The sequence below is a fragment of the Lactuca serriola genome, chromosome 8, assembly GCF_051521515.1.
Source record: "Lactuca serriola cultivar US96UC23 chromosome 8, Lser_US96UC23_V15, whole genome shotgun sequence".
NCBI lineage: Eukaryota > Viridiplantae > Streptophyta > Magnoliopsida > Asterales > Asteraceae > Lactuca > Lactuca serriola.
In genome coordinates, this window is record NC_136415.1 from 236,032,627 (window position 1) to 236,053,794 (window position 21,168).

Genomic DNA, 21,168 nt, shown 5'->3' on the forward strand with positions numbered 1-21,168 from the left:
CACAAGTCAAAAGCCGGTCAAAAGGGCTATGGTGAACACCAACGACAAGTTTGATGGTATCTTGAATACAAAAAAAAAAAAAAAAAAAAAAAAAAAAAAAAAAAAAAGGACCAAATAAGTACAAACGCAAAAGTTATTTACTCTCAAGAGTTTGTATGTTACCATTTCTTACGTTTGATAGTTGTCTGAAAAAGTGTTATCCAACAAAGTTTACTAACCGGAAAAGAAAACATGTTTGATTGTACATCTGATTGACTGTGAATGATGAAAAATTATCATTCAGTCGGATTCTGGGAAAGACATTTTACCGGGAAAAACCTTTTTTTTGTACAAATTAAATAATCTTTCCGTCCCATCAGTCAAAAAGATCAAGTCAATCAAACGGTTCCTTAGTGGGTGTTTGGCAAAACTTTTTAAAATAGCTTATTAGCTTCTTAGCTTTTCAAAAAGCTAATAATCTAAAAAAAATGTTTGTGTAATTGAAAAACACTTTTTAAAACAACTTTTTGGATAGGAAAAGCTTTCAAAAAATTAGAAAATCCTAGCTTTTTAGCTTTTTAACCATTTTACTCTTAAAAAACTGTTTTTCTTATCCACACTTTTTAAAACCAGCTTTTTCTAAAAGCTATAAGCTAATAAACATTTTTCTTATAAATCACTTTTATACTAAAAAAGCTAACCCAAACATGCCCTTAGTTGGGCTCATTTTTTTTCTGCTTCTTTGTTTCTGTTAGCAATTGTGAAAACAAAAGAATCGAGCCAGTACTCTTGGATTTCCACACGGATAAGAAAACCATAAATTCACGTTCGACCGACATTAAACTATATATAATTTCATTTTACTTCATCGTAGAAACAGTTTCTTAAAAGCAATGTCATAGAAATAGAACTTCCCTCTTTTAAGTTCCAACTTTCTACAAATTTACCTCATGTTGCAGCAGAGAACGCTTCCTTCAAAGTAATTTAGTCAAAACATAAATGATAACTTAGGCGTATAAAATTAGGGTATATGCAAGATCGCTACATCACAAAAGGTTTTACCTGCTCTAATTCCATCATACATATCTAACTTCCTATCCCAAAATCTACATAGAAACGCAACCTTAGCCCCAAAATCCACATTTGGAACTTCACTATACTACAACAACATTAGATTTCGTTAATCACTATAACCAGACGAAGATAATTCCGTCTCATCCTCCGCATTATTACCAATTTGCCCTCCTACATCAACCTCCTGATTCTCATCCGAATCATCATTAAAAAAACCATCAACATCCACACCACCTTGTTCATCTTCATCCTCATCCTCATCCTCAACATCATACTCTTCCTCCCCTTCTAAACCATATTCCCCAATATACCCCTGACCCGCCACGTCATCATAAACATTCTGATACCCATCATCCACCATCATCTCATCATCATACTCCTGACCATTATTATCATTTTCATTCTCGTATTCCGAACTCGAAGCATTTTCCTCAACAATGAGGTCAGCAGTTTCCTCCGCATTCCATTCTTGGAAACCAGGAACCGGACTTTCCTCATATAGAAACTCCCGACCGCTATCAATCTCGTTCGATATGTTCACCGTCTTCTGCTGCTTTGGCCGGACACCGCGCTTCCGGCCGCCGCGACCGCCGCCACGACCCCGCCCTAACCTGATGTCCGCCGCTTTACCTCGTGATCTCGACCCCATGGTTCTCTGGGATCTACCGCCACGGGCCCGCCCTCTGCCCCTTCCACGCCCCCGCCCTCTGCCCGAGGTGCCCGGATCCGCCCATGGGTCTTGGATGTTTCCGGATCCGTATAGCTGTTCGCTGTTGTCACCTTCCTCGCCGTTCTTCGTCACCGCATATTTTAATGGAAAGGTCTGAAAAAGACAAATAAATGATTTTATTAAAGATTTAAAGTAAAGTAAAAAAAAATGTGTGAAGATTTATTTATTTCCATACCAAAAAACTTGTTGCTCCTTTGTCTTTTTCAGCATCTTCTTTCTGAGTAAGCAAGTAATGAATTGAGGTGTCGAGTTCCATGAGCCTTAATGCTACACCTGCTGTTGTTTCAGGCAACCATGGAAGCACAGACACCATGGAAAAGTCACTGGTCCCACATAGTGTTGCCGAGTTATTTGACCCTAATAATTCATCTGTTGTCTCAAAATCCATGGCTAAAAAATCCCGTTTTATCGCGCTTTCCAATAACGTCAAAGCCTAATAGAAAAAAATTTACAAATTGTTTACCAAAACTTTATTTTTTGTCATTTTATCCATATAAAACTTATGCACACACCTCGAGAAGAGCTTCAGGATTTACAGCTTTGACCAGCTTCACACACCATGACTTTCTACACTCTTCTGTCCATGAAGGTCGAAGAGCTTCAACTGGAATCGAAGCCTATATAAAAGAATTACAGTTTATAAAGAAAATAAAAATAAAAATAAAAAAAAAAGTAAAAAGTAAAAAGTAAGTTGTTGTTCTCTCTCTCACCTCAATCAATGCTAATTGAGCTTTAACCAATCGGAATCTTACGGGTCGACCCGATTCCCGGTTAAGAAAATAAAACCCGGAATTCCCTTTCAGTTTTTCTTTAAACTCCGATATACATTTTGAAAAGGCGAAATTGCTTCCGATAAAAATGTCGCATATTTTACCACAAGAAAAACACCGATTACTACCCTCGAAAAACGATAAATCCCTACAATTATCACAAATTCCAACCACATGTTGACATCTGGCATTCCCAAACTTCATTGCCCTTAAATTCAAGCATTCTCCCCACATCCATTTTTCAAACTCCTGGTATCTTTTTAACGCGTTTGTTATCTCTTTTCCACTTTGACCCAATTCGATCGAGAAAGAGGATGAGAATTCTGAAATGTTTGTGTTTGTGATTGATAAGGTGCTGATTGGGCTACTGGAGTCGACCCCGACCCGGACCCCGACCCGGACCCGTTTCTTATTGATTGCTTCTTTAAAATCGGATTCAATTCTTTGCAACATGGAATGCAAATGTGCCTCCCGATTCCCTCGCACATCTAATGATGCCAAAAGACTGTTGAACCCCTGCATTTAAAAAGTAAAAAACCAATAAATAAATAAATCAATCACTGTTTGAGTCAGATAGATCTAACTGAGTCGGACATATTCTTATTATTTACCTCCTCAGTGTCGATAAGGCGCCACCTGGCGTCACGTAACTCAACAAAGATTCTCCCGGAGCCGGGATCGTTCTGTGAGGCGGAGGTTATAAACCGCCAGTAGCGGTTTCTTCTCCGGTCATGTCCAAGTGGCAATGATCTGTAGACATACATCTCTTCAGCTTTATGGCCAATAAAGGATTTTAATTGAGATCTTGACTTTTCAACAGCATATGCCGGTTGTTGAAGTTGAAAGCTATCCGGGCCAATGGAATATTCCGGCAACCTTTCGGCGGTGGTGGGGTGGTCGCCGGAGGTTTCTTGATGGTGGTTGTTTGATGATGCCAAATCGGTTTGGTTGTCGGTAGATGGATATTGTATCTTTATCATGAAGTCTTCTTTCATTTTTCTTTTATCAACTTGTGCTTCAGCCCACATTTGTTTCTTTAATGCCATTGCTGATTCTAATCGTTCCTGTGAAACATTTTTTTGTAAATTAATAAATTATATCCAAATATGAAAGTGGAATAATGAAGGTATACCTCAAGAACAACACGAATAGAATTTCCTTCATTTGCAACAGCTATCAAAGCAACAAGAGCATTAAGTCTTTCTTCAACACTCAAATCTGAATACTCGCCTTCCATAAGCCCTTGAACCCATGGCTCCCCGGAAATACTTTCATCAACCACCGTATCCTCCCCCTCGTGGGTCCCGCTTACTTTGTCGATCGAAGTGCCAACTTTCGTGTCTTCTAGAGTTTCAGATTTCACACCGGAATTCCCAATTCCGATTCCGATTCCGATTCCGTCAATGCCGATGTCGTCAATTTCCGGATCCTCTGCAACGTCACTTTCGGAATCATCGTCTTTTTCAGGATCGTCTCTTTCGGCATCAAAAGCTTCTTCACCATCAAAATAACCGTTTTTGAAAATATGAATTTTTTCTCTTGCAGCATTGATGATTGCTTCACCATCAGCAGGATCTTTTCTGTATGGACTTCTTAAACAATATGTTGAAGGTGCTGTTCTTTCAAAAAGCTTTGTGTCTCTTGATAATGCAGCAGCAATTGAGGCCTCTGGTGTTTTGCTTGTTGTCAGATCCCTTAAACCAGATTTCTACAAATACAATATGATGAGTTAAAAAGAAAGAGAATGCAATCAATCAAAATCAGAATGTATACCTGAATCTTTTCAGCCACATCTAAAATTGAAAGACCATGGCTACCCTCGAGTGAAAGAACATGAAATGCTGCATATTTAACAGTGCCAGGTGTCAACCTATGCCTAGACCTTCTATTGGAGAAACCCCTTTCTTGCATTATAGCCAATGCTTTTTCAGCTGCTACTCCACTTCTTAAATTTGAAATTATATCTCCACCATCAACACCCTGCATTCGCAAATACCCGTTTATCAAGTTATGATTTTGACTTTGATTTTTCATGATACAAAGGATTTTATAGGTTTCTTGATAAAACTAGATGATATAATAATGATCATCTTAGGAATTGGAAAAGGCAACAAAAGGACCATAATATAGATACATAAAGTGATAAATAAACCACAGGGAGAGACAATTTTGTAATTTACAATAAAAGGTACCTCGTTTTCTTCATGGGGATGTGGTTGATCGACATTTCTTTTTTTCAATTTTGGTCCGTATCCTGCAGCAAGAGCAAATTGGCGCAATATTTCGGGCCATGTCAATGGATTTAAGTGGCGTTGCCAGCTACAAATATCAAAACCCCAAGCAAATGCCTGAAAATAATAATAATAATAATAATAATAATCAAGAAACCATTTTCATTTCACAATAAATAAATAAATAAAAAGTCCCCAATCATGAAATGGAATTAGAGATTACCCCTTCAACAACATGTTGATGCCCACCTCCTGGATTAGGAGCACTTGTTTGATTTGCTCCTAAAGATGACGAAGGTGCCCTTGCTACATCTTCAATATCTTTCACAATCGATTTCAGAAGTGCCACATGAATTTCTCCCAATAATCGAGGATCCTACAAGTTTTCACAAGGTTAAAACCGTAATTCCCAATAGTGAACATGTTTAAAAAACTCACATGATCGTGTAAAGCTTGAACAAACTCATCAAGAGTAAAAGGCCAAAGTCCAAGAACATCCGCGAAAGTAATTACAAATTTCCAAACCTGAGAATATGATAAAAATCAAATCAATATGTGTTTCTCAAGAAAGTAAAACGAAGATATAGAAATTGAAAAAACTGTAAAATGATTTTTTCACCATAAGAAGATTGCCAATGTTTTCCTCGGAATCTGTCCATGGTTGAACTTTAAATGGTTTCTTCAAGGGTACTGATTTGGGAGGAAATTCAGGGAGCATATCTAAAGCAAAAGAAAATTTTCTTATCCACAATAACACAAAAAAAAAAAAATAGTATAAAGAAAAAACAAATATCAAACACTTAAACTTTTTCTAACCTCTAAGTGAGTCAAGACTTTCCAAAGTGTCACTATCAAGAGCAAGCATAGAGGGTAATCCTTTAGTTGCAGCAGCTATTTCCATGAGCTCCAAACGTTCATCATCAATTAATTCCAAAGATTCTTTTGCAATTCTTCTAGCAGCAGCTCTATCATTTGCTGCTTTAAGTCTTGCAGCCTCTTTCTCTTTCCTCATATCTTCTTTAAGTCGTAGCTTTTCAGCCTGAAGATACACCAAGAATAGCAACCTCAAATACTTGGATATTTACACAATTGCCATTGTTATTTGATAGATTTAAAAGAAAAGAAAAGAAAAAGGGTCTTACTCTAATGGATTCCTTTTGTAAGAACTTGACCCTTCGCTCCATTTCACGCCTTTGTTCTCTTTGGTATCTTTCTTCCTCTCTTTGCTTCTCTCGCAATAATCTTTCTTCCTCTTTTCTTCTTTCGCGATCTTGTCTCTCCATTTCTTTCCTCACTTGTTCCTCTCTCTTCAAGAAAACCAAAAATTTTATGAAATATACTTCACAAATCTCTAACTTATCAAGATAAAAAGTAATAACTTGGCTAAAAAGGAAATAGGAGGTCAAATGGGTCAAAGCAAATGCTTATAACTTCCTATGTCTTTTGATTAGAAAGATAGATTGTTGGGACAATCGTATAGATGTTTTAATAATTTGTAATGCTTTTATTATTTATACAATCTTAGGGTTAAATGGAAGAAATAGCAACGTACTTTCCATTATCTATAATAGCATTATACTTTAATTTCTTTTTCAAATCATTTCTTATTAGGAGTATGTACTTTGAAAAATATACTCAATTAGGAAATTACCTATTTCTATAATTGTGTAGATTTTTCAAAACATAATGCCCTAATAAGAAACACTTTGAAAAAGTTAATGTTGTGATAAGAAGAATTGAAAGTAGAATCTACAATGAAAAGTACATTGTTATTTACTGCATTTAGCCTAATATTTAAAAGGGTTTTATGCAGAAAATCCCCATCATATTAAAGCATTGTACTTTCTCCTCATCATATCTTGTTTTTCAAGCTCTTTTTAGACTTTTCTGAATAAAACCCAACAGGAAATGACAAATTATGTGATTTTCCCAAAATAATGGGACTTTTCTGTTCAAAAAAAAAAACATTTAAATGGGACTTTTCTGCATAAAACCCTATTTAAAAACAAAAGGCAAAAAGTGGTGTTTCAATAGAACCTTGACCCGTTTTGACCCATTTTCCCACCTCATGAAAAAAAAAAAAAACAAAAAATACCTTTCGCCTCATCATATCTTGTTTTTCAAGCTCTTTTTTGATCCTCTTCTCATGTGCTTCAACCTCCTTTGCAATTCTAGCTTCTTCACTCTATCAAAAATACACAAATCTATACAATATACACACCAAAAAGAACAATTAAAAACAAATAAACAATAAACAAACCTTCCGTTTTCTTTCAATTCGTGCAATATCCTCCTCATGAGTAACTCTCTTCTCAATCGGTGTACAAAACGGATTCTCAATTCCCGTTATTGGATGAGCACCAAGATTTGTGTCAACTCCAACACTTACAGTCAAACTTTTCCGGCCACCACCACCACCACCATCAAATTCTCCGGCTGCAGGCGGCAGAAGGTGGCCTGAGCCTGACCTTACTTGTGGAGGTGGTATGACATATCCAGAGGCCATTTGATCATTTCCATGAGTAGAACGGGTGGTGGTGGTGGTGGTGGTTACAGGTGTCCGGCTACTTGCCATGTCATTTGGTGAGCTGTAATATTGAGGTGGCATTGCTCTTTCATAAGAGTCACTTCTAACAGACGGTTGTTCAGGTAGAAACTGGTATTCATGGAGAGCCTTTGAAGCACCCTGAAAAAAATTGTTTTTTAACCTTTTGAGAAATCGAGTATATGAGAAAAATGTTTTTTTAAACAGTTGAAGAAAGTATGATAGGTGGCTAAATTGTTAAATAAAGAAAGTGCATCATGCTTTTCTGTATTTTGCCCAAAGGTGAAAGACTATATAAAACAATTTCACCAATTAAGATTTTTACCTAAAATAGTAATATGTAACACATAATAGCAACATACTTTCATAATCTTTTTACATATTGCAACATACTTAGTACTTACAATTTGGTCAAACCTTATTTTAGTCAAGTCAAAACACAAGCATATAAAGGAAAAATATTAAGCTTGAAAATAAAACATCAACCAACCTTCACTGGTTTTGCATCAGGGTGCTCATATAGTTTGGCTTCATAAGGTCGAACAGCTGACTTCTGCTGAACTGCAGCAAATAGTTATAGTCCCATAAATTATCAAATTCAGAATCTTGAAATATAGAACATAAATCAAGAAACCAAGCATTAACTAAAGTATACAATACATTAATTGCAACATGATCCAGATACTGATCATATTACCTATTGGTGCTCCAAATGCGCCAGGTGGCAACGGGTCAAATTCCATTCCAAGAATGGGTCCATCCTCCCTCAATCTTTCCCCTAATTGAGCTTCAACAAAAGCAATGGCTCTAACCTCAGAAACAGCATGTGGAGGCTCATAATACCTCTTGACAGGTGGCATGTCTATGGGTGCAGCAACCACAGCTGGAACCCTTCCACTTGCGGTTGCAACCATGGCTGGCACAGGGCGACCCGTATGCCCAAATGGGCTCGACCCGGAACCTGATCCACCAGAACCACCATGTTCATTAGGTAAACCCTCACCGGACACCATTACATCATCACCACCACCTCCACCACTACTAGATATTTCCTTCTTTGGTCGTTTAACAGGTGGAGTTTTTCTATCTTTTAACCTCCTGTGACAAAACCACATCTGTAATTGCCGATCGGTCAAACCCAACTGGACTGATAAATCTGCTCGAAGAGCTTCCGCTGGATATGCCTCGACTAGAAATTCAATCAAGTTTATGAAGTTACTGAATTGGAAGTGAGATAAAAACGAAGAGAGATTGTGAAGATTAGAAAGAAACACAAACCAGCGTAAGTTTTCTCGAGAATCTCCAACTGGAAAGCTGTCTTCATCTTCCTCTTCACCTTCGGCTCTCCTCCTTCAGCCGAATTTTTGTTCTCCCCTTCCGAACCACCGCCGCCATGGCCGCTAGCACCACCGTCCATTAGCTTAAGAAGATCGAAATCGCGAACTCCGTTTTGCAATTGAGGTCAAACCCAACACAGAAACCGGGTTAATTAGCAGCTAAAACATCAAAAAACACTTGATTCGACCAAATCGAAGTTCCTGGTTGAAAAACTAGGGTTTGTTGAGAGAGAATAGGCATCTGAAATTAGGGTATCGTCGAAGAAAAAGTAAAGACAATAAGTAAGAAGAAATTAACAAAAACTTTCTCTCTCACTATTACTTTCTCTCTCCACATATGATCTTGTAGCTAACATAATATTATCATCATGAAAGAGATGTGCGGTGAGATTTGAAGATTGACGAATTGTGATAATAATAAATGTATAAAAACAAAAGTAAATGTGTATGGTATTGTATTAATAATAATTAAAACTATTAACAGCAATACTATTTGTTCTTGGGTGTATGAATATGAAAATTGGAATTTTTTGCCATTAAAAGTAGAAGGAGAATGAACACCAAAAACAGTCTTTCTCTCTCTAATCCTTCCCATTTCCCCTCTCTCTCTAAAAACTTTTTCTGAATTTCTTCTTTCTTTTATCGAGAAACCGTAACGGGTAGTGGGGAAACAGAATTTTCTTCACGGAGATTCATGGGTGTAGATGGAGAGAGAAAGAGAGATCGAACCCATCATAAACAAAGGAAGAAAAGGAGTTTTTTTTTTTTTTTTTTTCTTTAATTTTTTTTTATCTCTCTCCAAAGAGATTATGAAGTGTCAGATGACTTCCTACGTTTCTTGAACAACTCAAAACTCTGTCGTACAAGACGCTCGTCGGCCGCGCGTGGATTTGAACATGAAGACCTTTTCGTTGTTAATTTATAGTTTCTTGTTCTTAATTTTCGTTTTTATAATATTTAGTTTAATTTTTGTCTCGCTATACGATATACATGGGCGTAATTAACTTTATGCAATTTGATATGGAATTTTTTGATTTCAAATGAGAATGATTACTAACATTTCATAATACTAGAATTATGTTAGATATATATAAAATAAAATAAAAACAATTTGGTTAGGCTATAAATAATGGTCTATAATTTGTTTGTTTAAAAACTTTGTCACGATTAATGATACCTCAACTTTGCAACATCCGTACTAATACTTATTCTATTTAGAAAATATTGAATACTTCACATTATCTAAATATTTTTTTAGTTTTTTTCGACACTTAGTTTTAATAAATATACAAGGTTTTTAAAATAAAATTAAAATTTCATTAAACCAAATTAAAAGTTGAAAATAAAAATTACATTAAAAAAACTTTAAAATAACATAAAATTATAAATAACGTTACATGTAAATTAAAAATTACATTGAAACTTAAAGATTAAAATCGTTATACTTATCTTTCGTCTTGCATTTGAGCTTGTTGAAAAGATCGAGTTAGTGGAAGGTCCAGATGAGACGGCGTGTTTACTATTTTGAAGTCGTTGTCTGCGGTGTTGTACTCTAACTTTTTTTTGAAGAAAGTTAAGATGATCATCAAGTTTTTTCGAAAGCATTTGAACGAAATTTGGTTCCGTTTCAATGGATTTTTTTCCCTTGTCCCTTGTCGATGAAGATGTCGCATTTTTGCCATGTCCCTTTCCATTGGGCGTCGAAGAGTGACCCCTCTCAGTTCCTCATTATCATCATCATCTTCATTGAGATCAATTCTCAAACCCGCTTCTAAGTCCGAAGTTCTCGCTCGTTTGTTGGAGTCGATGGATTGCATTTTCGAGTGACTAAGTGTACTCGGATCAAGGAACCATTTTGGGTCGGCAAGCATAACACACCAAGCTTTTTGATGGCCAAATGGTTTACCACCATGGGTGGTTTTGTATTCTTAAAGAGAGGTACTTAAAATATCGAAATCATTACACCTTTTACGATGCATGTTTGTCAGGTTGAAGCAAATTCCATTGAAACTTGTACAACTACTTCTTACCTCATGACATTTTCCGTTGACACCATTATAACTCTGATATTCACATTTTCCCATTTGCAAATAGAATGTGCTAGAACGCGGTTCCAAAATGTCGTCCTGGATTGGTCATTTCCAATAAGCTCATCGGTAGATATTGCAATCCAAGCTTTTTGTTAGCGCCACTTTCTCATTTTCATCCCATTAATTTTGAGTTTTTTTTCCTTTTGTCCTTTGGTTGCCTTCTTGTTGATTGTGATTGAGTTTTGGGCACCCTTTCGACATTATCATTATGGTGAGATTTGGGTTGGGAAGGTAGTTGTTGTGAAGGTGGTGGTTGGGAAGGTTGAATTTGAACTTGTTGAAATTATGATTGTTGGAATTGGTTTGGTGTTTGGTTGTTGGAAGTAGTTTTATTGGTATGGTTGATGGAAAAAAGGGTGATTGTGGAATTAGTGAGTTGTTGGAAGGAGCATATTCATGAAACCTCCCAGTGGTGATTTGAAATTGGGGTATTGGCGAAGTGTTGTGTTGAGTGTGAATATATCAGTGGGTGAAGTGGATGTGTATGGGGTGTTTGAAGTGTTTTGGGTGTTTGGATTTTGATCCATTTTGTGATTATAGTGTAGAGAGAATGAAGTGAAAGTATTGTGTGTTGTAGAGGTTTATTGGTATTTATAGGTATAATTTAGAGGGCTTAAAAATGTTCTTTTTTGTTTCAAACGGTCACAAGACCGTTAGGATGTTTCTCTTTTCTTTGTAATGCATCATAACCTCACTCACGAGACCTTGCAGTTATGGAGGTTGGGGTGGTGTTTGAATGCAACTCACACGTGACTTGGCCTTGCGAAGTCAAGTTACGCGTCTCATTCTTCTATATTTCAGTATAGCCTTATGAATAGTATATTTTTTGGGTTATAGCTTTGGCCACAATACTTTTGTATGTTAGCAGGTTTGGCCTCTATGTAGAAAATAAATTACAAAAGTTATCATTGTAATTTACATAATTGGTCCATCTGTAAAAAAATATACATAATGGTCTATGTGCTTAAACAGTATACTCTTTGGTTTTGAGACTTTAGCCACAATATTTCTGTATGTTGGCAAATTTGGTCCCTTTGTTAAAATAAATTACAAAATTGTCCTTGTAATTTATAAAAAAGGTCTCTATGCATAATTTTTTTACGGAAAATAGTCCATATGCTTAAAATATTAGAAAAATGGTCACTGCTTAATAGAAAATCTACATATTACACCCCTTGCAAAGTGGCCATTAGAACTTATGATTTTGACAAAGGCAATTGGAAATTACTGGTGTGTCCCCCGAGAAGCGTGAAGGGGCAATTTGTAGTTAAGAAATAAAATATAATCAATTTCAATTATTAAAAGAATATTTTGTCAAAGTTGTTTATCATCATGCCTTTTAGAAAATATAAAATATGACCTCATATTAGCGAAGATAAGACCATGAATCCGCGATTACACCTTATCCTAACATGAGAGGAAAGCTAAAGGTTTGCTATAAACGAATTCTCTCTGTGAAAGCACACTTTTTCTCACATTTGTTGTTGATTGTTTGGTTCATTAGAAGGGTGTGGTAGAGGAAGCATATTTGTGATGTGAGGTATGAAGCATATCACCTTCTGAACTAGCTCAAGCTCCAAAAAGGAAGAGGGTCAAGAAAGGCTCATAGACCAAGAACTCCAACACCTAGCGACCACAAGGACTCACAATCGCAAACGGTTTCGGATGTTCCTATTCAGAAGGAAGTTCATAATGAAGATGATGCTACATCTCAACTGAAGGTTTCGGTGTAACATCCATAAAAATCAAGCCAATTTAAAACTTTTTAAATATCCAAAATACCATTAATTATTACAAAGTGTTTTCAAAATAGTTTAAGCATCAGAGTTCCCATAAATCGAAATCATAAATCGAGGAAGTGTATGGTCATGCCTTCGCCCTCCCGCGGTCATCCGCTGTACCTAAAACAATAATCGATAAACGTAAGCTCGAAGGCTTAGTGAGTTACCCCCAAAATACCCAAACACCCAACGATACACATACAATAACAAACAACATATTATGGGTCCAATCATCCATCGGGATGGGATACCCCAGACCCTCAACCATCGGGTTGGAATGCCCACACACGACACATATATAACAGATACTATGGGTCCAATCATCCATCAGGATGGAATACCCCAGACCCTCAACCATCGGGTTGGAATGCCAACATACTATGGGTCCAATCAACCATCGGGTTGGAATGCCAACATACTATGAGTCCAATCAACCATCGAGTTGGAATAACCCATTCCCTCAACCATCGAGTTGGAATGCCAACATACTATGAGTCCAATCATCCTTGGGATGGAATACTCTTGGCCCACAACCATCGGGTTGGAATCCCCCCCCCCCCCGATAACCAATCCAACATCTGCACATATATCAGATAATCATATAATAGTCTATAAAGACAACATACTAGGGTCCTATCATCCTATGGATGGAATACCCTCAACTACCAATCAATCAAGTGCACATCCGACCAAACTATAGGTCACTAAGCATAACCACATCCGATCTACCAGGATACCGATCTAACAAATCATGGCAACATATAACATCCTATCTACCAGGATACTGATCTCACAGATCATAATAACATATAAAATCCTATCTACCAGGACACTGATTTAACTGATCATAACAGCATATAACATCCTATCTAGCAGGATACTGATCTAACGGATCATAACAACATATAACATCCTATCTACCAGGATACTGATCTAACGGATCATAACAACATATAACATCCTATCTACCAGGATACTGATTAACGGATCATAACAGCATATAACATCGTATCTACCAGGATATTGATCTAACGGATCATAATAATACTCGAGCATATAACATATCAGGATAGCAATCCAAAAGGGCTAGCTTTGGTGCCTTAGACCCTTGAGTATAGTGAGGAAAACTCACCTCGCAAAGCCGATCCGAACAGAAGAATCGAACTCCCGAATCGCTGCCTCACCAAAGATCCCGAACTATCCAAATAATAATTACCAAGTCATTACACAACATAACAATCTTGGCTAAGGGGTCCACACAACCCATCATGTCCATTCTCTTCATTGGGACAAGGCCTGATGTCAATTCCATAACCTTGAAAGTCCTTATGCAAAGCCCATTATTGGCCAAATTTACCAAATTGGGCCTAATTCCAAGATCCATTATCAAAACTTGGCCCAAAACATAATATTCATAAAGTCCAGCAAAGGCCCAAATCCAACTAGCCCATAAACATCCCAAAACCTGAAGCCCAATTGCCAAAGGCCCAACAGAGGACGTACGCGGGACGCACTCCTCTGGTACGCGGGGCGTACTCGTCCAAATGTTGACCACCATTGGGGTGGTTTACCCAATATGCTGGGCATACTGGATTTACATTGGACGTACGCGGGGTTTCGCCAAAACCCTAATAAGTGCTTAATGGCTTAAGCAGTTAAGCCCAAACTCCAGATCCATCGACCAAATGTGCCATAGGACTACAAAGTCTCGAACTTTATCACTTTGGACGTCCAGAAAATTCTTAACACATGGTCTTAATCCATTAAGGCCTTCCTACTACATGCATGAGACAAATCTAGCTATCGGGACACCATTTTTATCACTTGAACCTCTTCTAGGGTCTGAAAGGACAACTCATTTTGTCCAAAACATAACATGCACCATTTTGGGACTTTTGGGACAAGAATGCTTCCATAAAGCTAAAATGACTAGATCTATCTCATACAAGTATAAAGTTCCAAGATTTTTACCTTCTGGAGCTTCTAAGGCACAAACCAACTTCAAATCTACAAGCTTGTTCTTCTTCTCCAACTCCTTGATGCAACACCTTCTTCTTAAAATACTCAAGAAACACTCAAAAAGCTCAAACACTCAAGGAAATGGCTAGGGTTTGGGGAAAACGACTCTAAGTAGTGGAGGCTGGGGTAAGGGAGGGTTTTGTGCTCATAATGTTGCTTATATAGTCCCCAAACCCTAAATATTAGGGTTTCCTTCTGCCATGAGTACGCCCAGCGTACTAGGGCGCACCTAGTACGCTCAGCGTACCCTTATGTACGTGCAACGTACTCCTCCTGGTCCCAAAATTGCAATTTAGCCCTTAGACTTTTCATGGCTTCACCCTTCCATTCCCAAGGACTGTAAATGACAAATCTTGGGATGTTACAACTCTCCCCCACTTAAACTAGGCTTCGTCCTCGAAGCCTGCTACGACGAATAATTCAGGATAATGCTCCCGCATCTTGGACTCTGGCTCCCAAGTCTACTCGGATCCTTTCTAATGCTGCCACTGGTCTCCCTACATAGTTCAAGTGCTCTCCGACCTGAACATCACCCAGCGATACCACCGCCTACTCATCCAATATGCGCCTTTTCAGCTGCCCAACGTGAAAAGCAATGTGAAACCAACCGAACCTTTTCAAAAGGTCTATCCTACATGCTACTTTGCCAACTTGACAAAATCTTGATGATCCAAAGTATCGGAAGCCCAACTTTCCCTCTTCCTGAAGCGAACTCTTTGTGCTGACAGGATAAAGCATCCTTCAGCTCCTAAAATATCATACATAATCAATCCACTAATAAACATGAACACTCATGCCTGGCCCAATCAGCCTCAGGCTGGAATACTAGGCATGCCTACGACGGGTCCAGTCATCCCTATGATGGAATACCCTCGTATCCCACACATGTTTGGCCTAATCAACCCTCGGGTTGGAATACCAAACATATCAGGTCCAATCAATCATAGGGTCTGGTCATCCTCAAGATGGAATACCCTAGATTGGAATACCTCTATGAACAATACTCAGGTCTATTCATAACTCCGACTCTGCCAAAACATCCAAGGATCTATCCTTGCGTCTCATCCACAATCCTCTGATTCATCACAACCGAGTACCACTCCCTCGAATCTCAACAAAACATCCATTCCGAACGCGCTCCTACAAGATACCTAACCAACACAATCTATATTCCCACAACCTATGACTGTAATACCCATACATGGTCCTCAGCATAGGTCTGGATTGCTTCTGATCCCACATCATGAGTCTGGTATGCCCTCTCCATCCCTCAGCTCATGACTGGAATGCTCCCGATAACCTATCGACACCGTTGTCATCACTTCAGATGTCCAACACTCCATCCTGGAGGTACTCACCTCCTCTATTTCATCAGAAGGGCTAATCAATGTCCTTCACAACACCAACAAGTGTCACAGTGCCGAAACCTCACCCTACACCATCCACTTGTAGAACAAGTTGTTACCCATAACACATATATACTCAGAACCTGATCATATAACCAACAAAACCTATACAAAGTCTTCGGAATACTCCATCAGCATGTCTAATACTTAGGGACAAACCTATTGATTGCTATAGCATAGCAGCATACTCAATACCCGCACATAGATCTACAGACACATACAGAGTCTTCAACACGAATGGACCGCCTCACCATGCCTTCAGTCTATCTGGACCACTCTCAGAACCTTCAACATGTCTGGACCGCCAATCTGGGCCTTCAGCATGTCTAGACCGTTTTCCGAACCTTCAGCCTGACTGGTACGCCCCACCGGCCTTCGGTCTATCTGGACCGCTCTAAACTGTTGAGCATCCCCCTGGACCACCCTTCCTGGTGATCTCTCCCATGCAGACTGTTCTCACTCACTTGGGGTTCCGAACTCCTGATCCATTTCGTGGACTGTAACCCCAGCCTAACCCTAGGCCTCATGTCGATCGTCCACCCTCTCGGAAAACCATGGTCTAATCCCTGATCTGTGTATCTACCACATACGCTAAATAACCCACACACCCGTGTTGAGTGTACTGCCGAGCCCTGGTAGCTAACAAAACCCTCGATCTATCAATCCAAAAACCCTCAAAGTCGAGCACACCCTCGACCGAACACTCAAACTGAACTCAGTTCATGACTAGAACCCCAACCTGGTTCCCCAAATTCTTCTATCAAGCACCAAGAAGACATGTTTCTTATGCTGGGGAGTTTTACCGAACCCCCAACTAACACAACCCTCAAACCAAGCAGTCACTGGGGCCTCCATTCTCTCTGTTAGGTTGTGAAACTTATCCCCGTTTCAAAACCTCTCTCACTTCTGCATCACGGGGTAACTCTCCCCCACTTAGATTCGACTAAGCCTTCATAATACATGATAATTGGAGGATTCCCAATCCCTCTCACTTCCCAACGATCGATCCGATGACAACCAACTATTTCCAACTAGTGCTCCATTACTAGCCAATCCCAATTGATCACACACTTCTAAGAACCAGATGAACACTTCCTAAATCCCAGCGAAACTGACAGTCACTAATGTTTGAATAACCCCTTACTCAAGTCCTGCAGACCAAAAGATATATGCTCCAACTAATACCTCGGCGATGAGCTACTTCCCTTGGTGCTTTCGTCCGTCAGTCACGAACGGTTGCTAAAACCACTAAATCCTGATAATGCCGAATAACCCTTATGTAGAACCCTATCCTCAGACCTCCAATATAATACCCCTTTTCTAAAGGTGTTCCAAACAAGTTTCCTACTCCCAGGCTGTAGAAATCATTCCATTCAGGGTTCGCACCCTGACTTACTCACCTGCTCAAACGTCCACAGCTAAACTGCAGTAGCTGAAGCAACCTCTGCCCTAAACCGGGCTATAAACTACTCCCAAGACATAGTCTACAATCCCAAAAGTGCAATAGGTCGCATAATCAATCCTTACCGCCTGATACAAGAGATCCAAGGCAAATCGGACCTCAAAAAATACTTATGCCACATCGACCCACCTACGCTCACCGACGCTAAAATAATGTCGCCAATCCCTGCAACCAACTGAACCCGAGTTGGAATACAACCTGATCCTAGGGTCACAAGCCTGCTCACTCCTCAGAGCTTGAAAAACTGAAAGGGCATAATCCTTGCCCTATAAAACGACAATCCAATCTATCAATTTTCCATTCCACTTCCAGCTGCAAAACCCCAGCTGAGCATAATCATCACTCCTTTCCATAGTCCCCACGACTCACATTCCGGCCTCGAGCAAAACCCCCGAGCCTCAAATCTAGAAACTCATGTGCTAGCCTCTCCCGCTCAACCCGTGGAATGCAACGAGTACAAAATATCTCCCTTATCTCAAGTAACTGTAGTCCTATGCTCATCAGGATATGTCCCGGCAACAAGTCCCGATACTAGAAATCTCGACCAGCTCCTCCCCCTACCGTCGTTACAACTGTTGTAGCTGTTTCGGCACCCGTCTCAGCAAGGGATGCATAGCGTTCGTAGAAATACTCAACCATGGAGGTCTTAATGTACCCGAACATCTCCGGCAACTGTCCCCGGACAATCTTGATCACCTCCTCCCGGATGATCTCACTGACACGATCCTCTAACAATACTGGCCTATCTTGGCTGTCAGCTTCCGATCCTAACCCGGATCCGGTCTCAAGACGTCTCGAATAATCCATACAATAACAGGGAACCAACTTCCAACTAAACCCTAAGGGTTGTGACTTCCTTGCTACGCGTATGGGTCATGTGCTTTCAGTAGTACGGGCCTATACTACCTTCCACACCTACCCATATTTGTATCAAGTATCACCACAACACCCTAACAATATACATAAACATAGCGAACGCTCAATCCTCACTCCTAGAGGAATGTTAAATATCTCATAACTGACCCACCGACCTCACACTACTCACTCATCCATGAAACTTCCACCAACCCTGCAACATTAGTGTATGCTAACCATACATAACGTTGGACCCTATAGACTTTCAAATATCTGATCCTACCCTAAGCCCCTAATTAAACAAGAACAGAACATAAGGTCAAACCATACATTCTCAGGCTATAAGATCTTAATTATGTACAGACGTGATGCATACACAAGCAACTACAATAATGATGTCAATCTCATATAAGGAAAACCCTAGGCTAGCAGGCATCATGTAATCAGACAATCTACCATGCAGTTCCTGAAGATCCCTAGCCTAGTACTAGCATGTTGTTCTAACATATCACAATATCAAATAACTGTATGGTTTTTTGGGGTCTACTTACTGGCTCCGACTGATCGTACACTTTGCATCCTCTTTTACTTATTTTGAAAACCATTTAAAATCATTTTGAAAATCTTTCCTTGATTTGAGACTGGATTCACACAAGTGTTCCTCCAATTCACACAAACCAAGGCTCTGATACCATCTTATAACATCCATAAAAATCAAGCCAATTTAAAACTTTTTAAATATACAAAATACCATTAATTATTACAAAGTGTTTTCAAAATAGTTTAAGCATCAAAGTTCCCAGAAATCGAAATCATAAATCGAGGAAGTGTACGGTCACACCTTCGCCTTCCCATGGTCATCCGTTGTACCTGAAACAATAACCGATAAACGTAAGCTCGAAGGCTTAGTGAGTTACCCCCAAAATACCCATACACCCAACGATACACATACAATAACAAACAACATACTATGGGTCCAATCATCCATCGGGATGGGATACCTCAGGCTCTCAACCATCGGGTTGGAATGCCCACACACAACACATATATAACATATACTATGGGTCCAATCATCCATCGGGATCGAATACCCCGGGCCCTCAACCATCGGGGTGAAATGACAACATACTATTGGCCCAATCAACCACCGGGGGGTTAGAATACCCCAGGCCCTCAACCATCAGGTTGGAATGCCAACATACTATGGGTCCAATCAACCATCGGGTTGGAATATCCCATGCCCTCAACCATTGGGTTGGAATGCCAACATACTATGAGTTCAATCATCCTCGGGATGGAATACTCTCGGCCCACAACCATCGGGTTGGAATGCCCCCCATAACCAATCCAACATGTGCACATATATCATCTAATCATATAACATTCTATAAAGACAACATACTAGGGTCCTATCATCCTCGGGATGGAATACCCTCAACTACCAATCAATCATGTGCACATATAACAGGTAATCTCCTACCAGCATATAAAAAGTCAGACCAAACTATAGGTCACTAAGCATAACCACATCCGATCTACCTGGATACCGATCTAACAGATCATGGCAACATATAACATCTTATCTACCAGGATACAGATCTCACAGATCATAATAACATATAAAATCCTATCTACCAGGACACTGATTTAACAGATCATAACAACATATAACATCCTATCTACCAGGATACTGATCTAACGGATCATAACAACATATAACATCCTATCTACCAGGATATTGATTAACGGATCATAACAGCATATAACATCCTATCTACCAGGATATTGATCTAACGAATCATAATAATACTCGAGCATATAACATATCAGGATAGCAATCCAAAAGGGCCAGCTTTAGTGCCTTAAACCCTTGAGTATAGTGAGGAAAACTCACCTTGCAAAGCTGATCTGAACTGAAGAATCGAACTCCCGAATCGTTGCGTCACTAAAGATCCCGAACTATCCAAATAATAATTACCAAGTCATTACACAACAAAAAAATCTTGACTAAGGGGTCCACACAATCCATCATGTCCATTCTCTTCATTGGGCCAAGGCCCAATGCCAATTCCATAACCTTGAAAGTCCTTATGCAAAACCCATTATTGGCCCGATTTACCAAATTGAGCCCAACTCCCTAATTGGGCCTAATTCCAAGATCCATTATCAAAACTTGGCCCAAAACATAATATTCATAAAGTCCAGCAAAGGCCCAAATCCAACTAGGCCATAAACATCCCAAAACCCGAAGCCCAATTGCCAAAGGCCCAACAGAGGACGTACGCGAGGCGTACTCGTCCAGATGTTGACCACCATCGGGGTGGTTGACCCAGTACGTTGGGCGTACTAGATTTACACCGGGCATACGCGGGGTTTCTCCAAAATCCTAATAAGTGCTTAATGGCTTAAGCACTTAAGCCCAAACTCTAGATCCATCGACTAAATGTGCCGTATGACTATAAAGTCTCGAACTTTATCACTTTGGACGTCCAAAAAATTCTTAACACATGGTCTTAATCCATTAAGACCTTCATAATTCATGCATGAGACAAATCTAGCTATCGGGACACCATTTTTATCGCTTGGACCTCTTTTAAGGTCTGAAAGGACATCTCATTTCTGTTGGATTAATGTCTAAGTCCATAACTATAATTGGTAAGACTTGACCCGACCCGGCATGGTCCATTTGGGTTGCATGGCATCATGCACTTGGATAGACTATAATGAGAGAAATAAGACACTTATGGTTATTAATATATTATAAGTTCTAGTATATTAATAATGAGAATAATAAGATTATTTAATTAGTATTGATCAAGAATTAATCTAGGATTAATTAAGTGATGAAAAGAAGAGTAATTAAATATATGGGTTGATTGTGTAAATCAT

The 21,168-nt window shown here is 39.2% G+C and overlaps 1 protein-coding gene across 1 annotated transcript; it reads right to left on the reverse strand.

Moving 5' to 3' along the window:
* Positions 1-962: 962 nt before the first annotated feature.
* Positions 963-9,476, reverse strand: RLT2 (Homeodomain-like transcriptional regulator). Its single transcript, XM_079013644.1, has 18 exons — positions 8,608-9,476; positions 8,027-8,518; positions 7,820-7,890; positions 7,045-7,470; positions 6,880-6,969; positions 5,927-6,091; positions 5,601-5,823; positions 5,404-5,504; positions 5,223-5,309; positions 5,008-5,160; positions 4,746-4,901; positions 4,327-4,533; positions 3,686-4,261; positions 3,165-3,617; positions 2,494-3,069; positions 2,296-2,400; positions 1,959-2,216; positions 963-1,876 (listed from the first exon to the last, which is right to left on the reverse strand). The coding sequence occupies exons 1-18, from the start codon at positions 8,744-8,746 to the stop codon at positions 1,160-1,162; spliced, it is 4,995 nt and encodes a 1,664-aa protein (XP_078869770.1). The 5' UTR covers positions 8,747-9,476; the 3' UTR covers positions 963-1,159.
* Positions 9,477-21,168: the final 11,692 nt, after the last annotated feature.

What these genes read in the sequence shown, in the direction of transcription:
- RLT2 (XM_079013644.1), bottom strand. Translation starts at nt 8,746, where the DNA reads ATGGACGGTGGTGCTAGCGGCCATGGCGGCGGTGGTTCGGAAGGGGAG. An exon ending in AAGATATGATGAGGCGAAAG is followed by an intron (nt 6,092 to 6,879) that starts GTATTTTTTGTT and finishes GTTTTCTTGAAG; the next exon opens with AGAGAGGAACAAGTGAGGAA. An exon ending in ACATTGGCAATCTTCTTATG is followed by an intron (nt 5,310 to 5,403) that starts GTGAAAAAATCA and finishes TCATATTCTCAG; the next exon opens with GTTTGGAAATTTGTAATTAC.